At 59.5% G+C, this 5,242-nt stretch overlaps 1 protein-coding gene across 1 annotated transcript; it reads right to left on the reverse strand.

Annotated features, from left to right (window-relative positions):
• Positions 1 to 3,972: 3,972 nt before the first annotated feature.
• CEBPA (CCAAT enhancer binding protein alpha) lies at positions 3,973 to 5,033 on the reverse strand (the record flags this gene model as incomplete). Its single annotated transcript, XM_084215161.1, has 1 exon — positions 3,973 to 5,033. Exon 1 carries the CDS (start codon positions 4,948 to 4,950, stop codon positions 3,973 to 3,975), a length of 978 nt encoding a protein of 325 aa, XP_084071287.1. The 5' UTR covers positions 4,951 to 5,033.
• Positions 5,034 to 5,242: the final 209 nt, after the last annotated feature.

The following is a 5,242-nucleotide window of genomic DNA, read 5'->3' on the forward strand; positions in this document are numbered from 1 at the left end:
GCTTGTGCAGCACATGCCTCAATGCTGCTGAAACAGGGGGTCACATGTGAGACTGGAGCACCGCAGGACTGCAGGCTCTGACCCTGGTGCGCAGGCACGCGTTCCTGGACATGCTGCTCTCAGAACTTTTGTCATCTGGGCAATGACTTAGGGACTTTTTGAAGGCTCAGCTGCGTGCCAGGGTAAGGGTTTGGTTTGAAAGGAAGAGAAAATGCAGATCTGCAGCTGGGAAGGGCTGGGAGGGGGCTGCCAAAGCAAAAGGCAGTCCGCAAAGAGCACGTAAAGACTGCAAAAAGCTCCGTGCTGTGAGAACTGTTTTGTCTAAGCCGTGACTGGGGGCCTTGTCGAGGGCTCAGCCTACAGTTAGGGTTAGGATTAGAGAACGTTGCTCACCTTGGCACTGTGTTTAAGGCAAGTGTCTCTAAACACTTTTATGCTATCAATAATTTACCCTTCGTACTATTCCAGGGCATTCTGTGTTTATATAACTATTGAAACACCTATGTGGTAGACAGGTGATCTTACTTTTGAATCGCAGGATGGCTGATTCTCGTGCCACTGAAGACTAGTTTAATCTACAGTTCATTTAAATTAATGGAAAAATCTGCTTTGTGAGGCCATAAATGATTTGCTGAAACCACACACACACACACACACACACACACACACACACGGTGAGTCACAGTTCAGAACATAACTCAAACAACCAGGACTGTATTCCCATGCTCTAACCACTAGATTAGAGTCCCTCCCACATATACCCTGCAATAATCTTTGCTCAAATGATAACAGCATTTCCCCACTTTACACGTTGGACAGCATTACTCAGTTAGGCACATCCTACCCGACGGGTATAGCTCTGCAGGGCTGGGGAAGGAAGGAAGCACAAGTAAAAGTCATTCTTTTTGCACAACACCACTAGAACTTAACTCTCTCCTTGGAAAATTACTAGCTCTGGACCCTGCAACTTACATTTAACTGAAAAGTGAAATCCTTGATCCCGATTTGCATTCATTTTTCACCACCCCAAGCAGCGAGTGCTTGCAGAATCACCATCACACTGGATTTCAGAAGAGCAGCCTTGCCTTCCCTGCCCCTCACGGCCCCGCATGAACCCCGCCGGGAGGAGGCGAAGCCCCTCGGAACTGCCCCGTCCGGCCCAGGGCCCTGCAGGGCTCGGGGGCCGCACCTGCCCCGGCTGAGGCGCTTCGGGAGCCAATCTCCCCGCACAGTGCGCGCATCCCGGGTCACACACTTGGCGGATCCAATTCTCTCCCTCTGCGGTGTTTCATTTCTGCTGTGATGTGCCGCGCTGGACACGCACGGCATGAGGGCAATGGGCACAGCATGAGGGCAATGGGCACAGCATGAGGGCGATGGGCACACCATGGAGCAGCGGGCGCTGGGGAGGAGCGCGGGTCCCCGGCTGGGTTCCCCTCCACACAAGCGCTGCCGAAGGGCCGGGGCCTGGGGCCGCTTCCCTCACACGCCTGAGGCGCAGTCCCAGCCCAGCCGCGGGCCGCCCGGCCGGGCACCAAGCCCCGCCGGAGAGAAGAGCGGGCGGAGCCCCGAGACCCCGCTGTCCCCTCACGGGGCACTGAGCCACACGCAGGGGACTCTTTCACCTCAGGGCCGGCCGCCCCCACGGCGGAGCTCCGGGACGGGACGGGACGGGGCGGCCGAGGCGGAGCCACCGCCCCCCTCAGGGCTGCCCCTGTCCGCCCCCGTCGCCGCCCGGTCTCGCGCCACCTCCCCGCCATGGTCCGCGGCCGGACCCCGCCTGCCCCCTGCCCTGCCCCGCGTCCCGCCGGCACCGAGGGGCCGGGGCGGCGCCTCTGGGCCCGACCCCGCGGGAGCGAAGCGCGCCGGGGAGCGGGAGGGCTGCGCTTGGCCGGGCGAGCGGGGCCCTGCCCGCCCCGGCTTTGCCCCCCGCGCCCCGCGGAGACCCGCGGCGTCCCGGGCGGAGCGCGGGCTGCCCGGCCGGCCGGGCCCGGGGGAGCGGGCGGGCTGCGTGTCCTCGGCACCCGGCGCCTCCCCCGTCCCTGGGGCCGCCCGTCCCCGCAGCCCGCCCGCAGGCCCCCGGCCCGGCCGCGGCGGGGTGAAGGGTGAAGCGAGGCGTGACTCACGGGCTCACATCTGCCACCGCAAGCGTTTAGGAAATTGCCGTTCTCTTAAAGGCAACCGTGTATTTATTTCTCTGGGGTGAAAACCGAGGAGTTGCACTCCATTAACGCGTTTCAGTCACCAGCCCTGGCAGGGGATGCAGAAGTCGGTGGAGAGCTGGATGCTGGTCTGGAGGAAGAGGAGAGCTTTGGCACTCCTGCTACAGGAAGAGGACTGGAAACAAGCAGAGAGGCGCATAGTTATGGTAGAATATATGCTGTTTATTTATGAAGGTAACCAGGACTTCTGACAAATTTTATATGCAGTTCCCTCCCTCCCCCTAAATTAAAAAAACCCCACCAATGTGTGTGCATATACATACACGTATACATACCATACACACACTGCACACACATACACACACTGCCAGCACTGTGCTCTCACTGTCATGCTTTCAAACAGCTCCATGCACCTTGTTCTCCTCTCTTGTCAAGACTTATTTCAGTTGGACAAATTGTTATGCAGCTACGACACAAGGAAGAAATGTTCTGCATGGCTACTAGAATGCCCAGGGGGCCTGTTTGTTTGTTTATTTTTCTCTGACTCTGGGAGAAGCTCCAGAGTCCAAAGGTGCAGCAGCACCAGGGACAAGCCTCCTTGCCCCACCACAGGAATCATTCAGCCCCACAACCCCTGCCCCATTCCGGGCATTCCTGCCTTGGGGTCGGGAGGCAGCAACCAGTACAGGACAATGTGAAGAAGGCAACACACACTCACACTCACCCACCCATACAAATAATAAAATAACGTTGCAGCACAAGGGCATAGTCTCTGTCACCAGATAAGAAAGTTGTGTGATGGCAAAGATTTAAGTAAGGCAATAAAGTATAGCTAGTGTACATGGAACGGCTTTCACATTACATGAGGCACAGTTTGGGTGGACAGAGACTCGGAGAAGAGCAAAATGTCCTGCAATAAAGCAAAATACACTGAAAGTTCATAGTAAATACCCGCATCAATAGGTATTTATTCATTTGTGCTTCGCCACGTCGTGACATACAGTACAAGACACTGCTGCTCTTTCTGTCGATGGAGAGAGCTCACCATACTCTTGCAAGCTGCTGTTCCATCAGTCCCAGGCTGTCCATCGGTCCTGCAGCAGCTCTGGCCCCTTGTCCCCCTCCCAGGCAAGGTAGGGGACAGGGCTCGGCAGAGGCAGCCCGGCCAGGCTGCGACAGTCCTGGCAGCAGTCTGGTGGCTGCCCCACACCTCAGTGCTCCAAACGGGCGTCCAGTGCTGCACAGCTCTCAGCCTCAAATCCTCTTCTCATCGCTGGCTTCCCCAAAGCCGCTCCTGCCTGCTGCACTGCAGGCCAGCTGGAAGGGGTCTGGCAGGACACCCCAGACACCGCAGCCCTCAAGCCTGCACGTCCCTCATTCCTTCTCCTCGCACCCTGCAAGACTGGAGGGCATAGTAAGCCCCAGAGCTCCTGCAGCCAGCTTTTAAGGCACATCTGGGTTGCTATGTGTGCTTTATTACTGTTTTTGTTATTATTATTATTATTATTATTACTGTTATTTACCCTGTGTAGACACGTGGTCTTTTAATTCTTCCCCTTGCCTTTCTCCTTAGAAAACCCACCATGTTTTCAGCTTACTCGTGTGTCATCACTAAGGCACAAACCTTTTAATACTAGAGCTGCCTGGCTTCTTGTATAGGTCGTGAATTGATAAAAAACAAACGAAACGAAACAAAACAAAACCAAAACAACCCCCCGTTCCCCTCCCGCCGGCACTCGGCTCTTGCCGCACGCCGGTACATATAGTATCTGTGCGCGGGCAGGGCAGCCCGGCCGGTCCCGGCGCGGCGCTAGGCGCAGCTGCCCATGGCCTTCACCAGCGAGCTCTCGGGCAGCTGCCTGAAGATGCCCCGCAGAGTCTCCAGCTCCCGGGTGAGCTGCTCCACCCGCTTGCGCAGCCGCTCGTTGTCAGTGGTGAGCTCCAGCACCTTCTGCTGCGTCTCCACGTTGCGCTGCTTGGCCTTGTCCCGGCTCTTGCGCACCGCGATGTTGTTGCGCTCCCGGCGCACCCGGTACTCGTTACTGTTCTTGTCCACTGTCTTTTTCGATTTGCTCCGGTGGTCCGAGGGCATCATCTTGAGGGTGCCCGCGGCGGACAGGCCGCCGGGAGGGTGCGGGTGGTGCGGATGGTGCGGGCTGGGCACGGGCGTGGGGGGCGGCGTGGGCTGCCCGGGCTGGAGGTGCATGGTGGTCTGGGCGCAGTGGGCGATCTGGTACTGGAGGTGGGACGGGTGCTGCTGCGGGGCGTGATGGGGATAGAGGGCCGACAGGGCCGCCGACTTCACCTCCTCCTCCTCGCGGGGCTCCTGCTTGATCACCAGCGGCCGCAAGCCCGGCGCGGCGATGCGCTCGTAGAGGGGGTCGAGCTTGCCGTCCATGTAGCCGGGAACGCAGCCGAAGAGCGGCTGCTGGTGGTGCTGCGGCTGGTGCCCCGGCGCCGAGGCGGCGGCGCCGGCCCCATGCATGGTGTGGAAGTCGAAATCCCCGGCCAGGATGGCCTTGGCTTTCTCCTGCTGCTTGCTGTGCTGGAAGAGGTCGGCCAGGAACTCGTCGTTAAAGGCGGCGGGGTCGATGTAGGCGCTGATGTCGATGGAGTTCTCGTTCTCGCAGATATCGCCGAGCTCCGCGCCGCCCGCAGCAGGTGCCGCCGCCGAGGGAGCCTCTCTGTAGCTGTAGGTGCTGCCGGGCAGGGGAGTCTGGAGCTGGTGGTGCTGGCCGCTGCTCATCGGGGGCCGGGAATCGACCTCGTAGAAATTGGCTTGCTCCATGAAGCAACTACAGTCTGCCGGGCATGGTGAAGGGCTCCTGCAATCCAGGTTTCGAACGGGACGACGGCGGCAGCGGCGGCGACTCTAGCAATCTCGCGGCACGGTGCTGCACGGCACGGCTCGGTGCTCCCGGAGCCCGTCCCCCGGCCCGGCCCCGCTCCGCTCGCTGCCTGCCCTGTTGCTAGTGGGCTGCCGCGGTGCTGCGTGCCGTATATATACAGCCCGCAGCAGGGCCGGGGATCGCCCTCTAGTGTCCAACCTCCCGCTGGGAACCTTTGACCGCCGCGCAGCC

This window comes from Fringilla coelebs, assembly GCF_963513975.1.
Source record: "Fringilla coelebs genome assembly, chromosome: 14".
NCBI classification, from domain to species: Eukaryota; Metazoa; Chordata; class Aves; order Passeriformes; family Fringillidae; genus Fringilla; species Fringilla coelebs.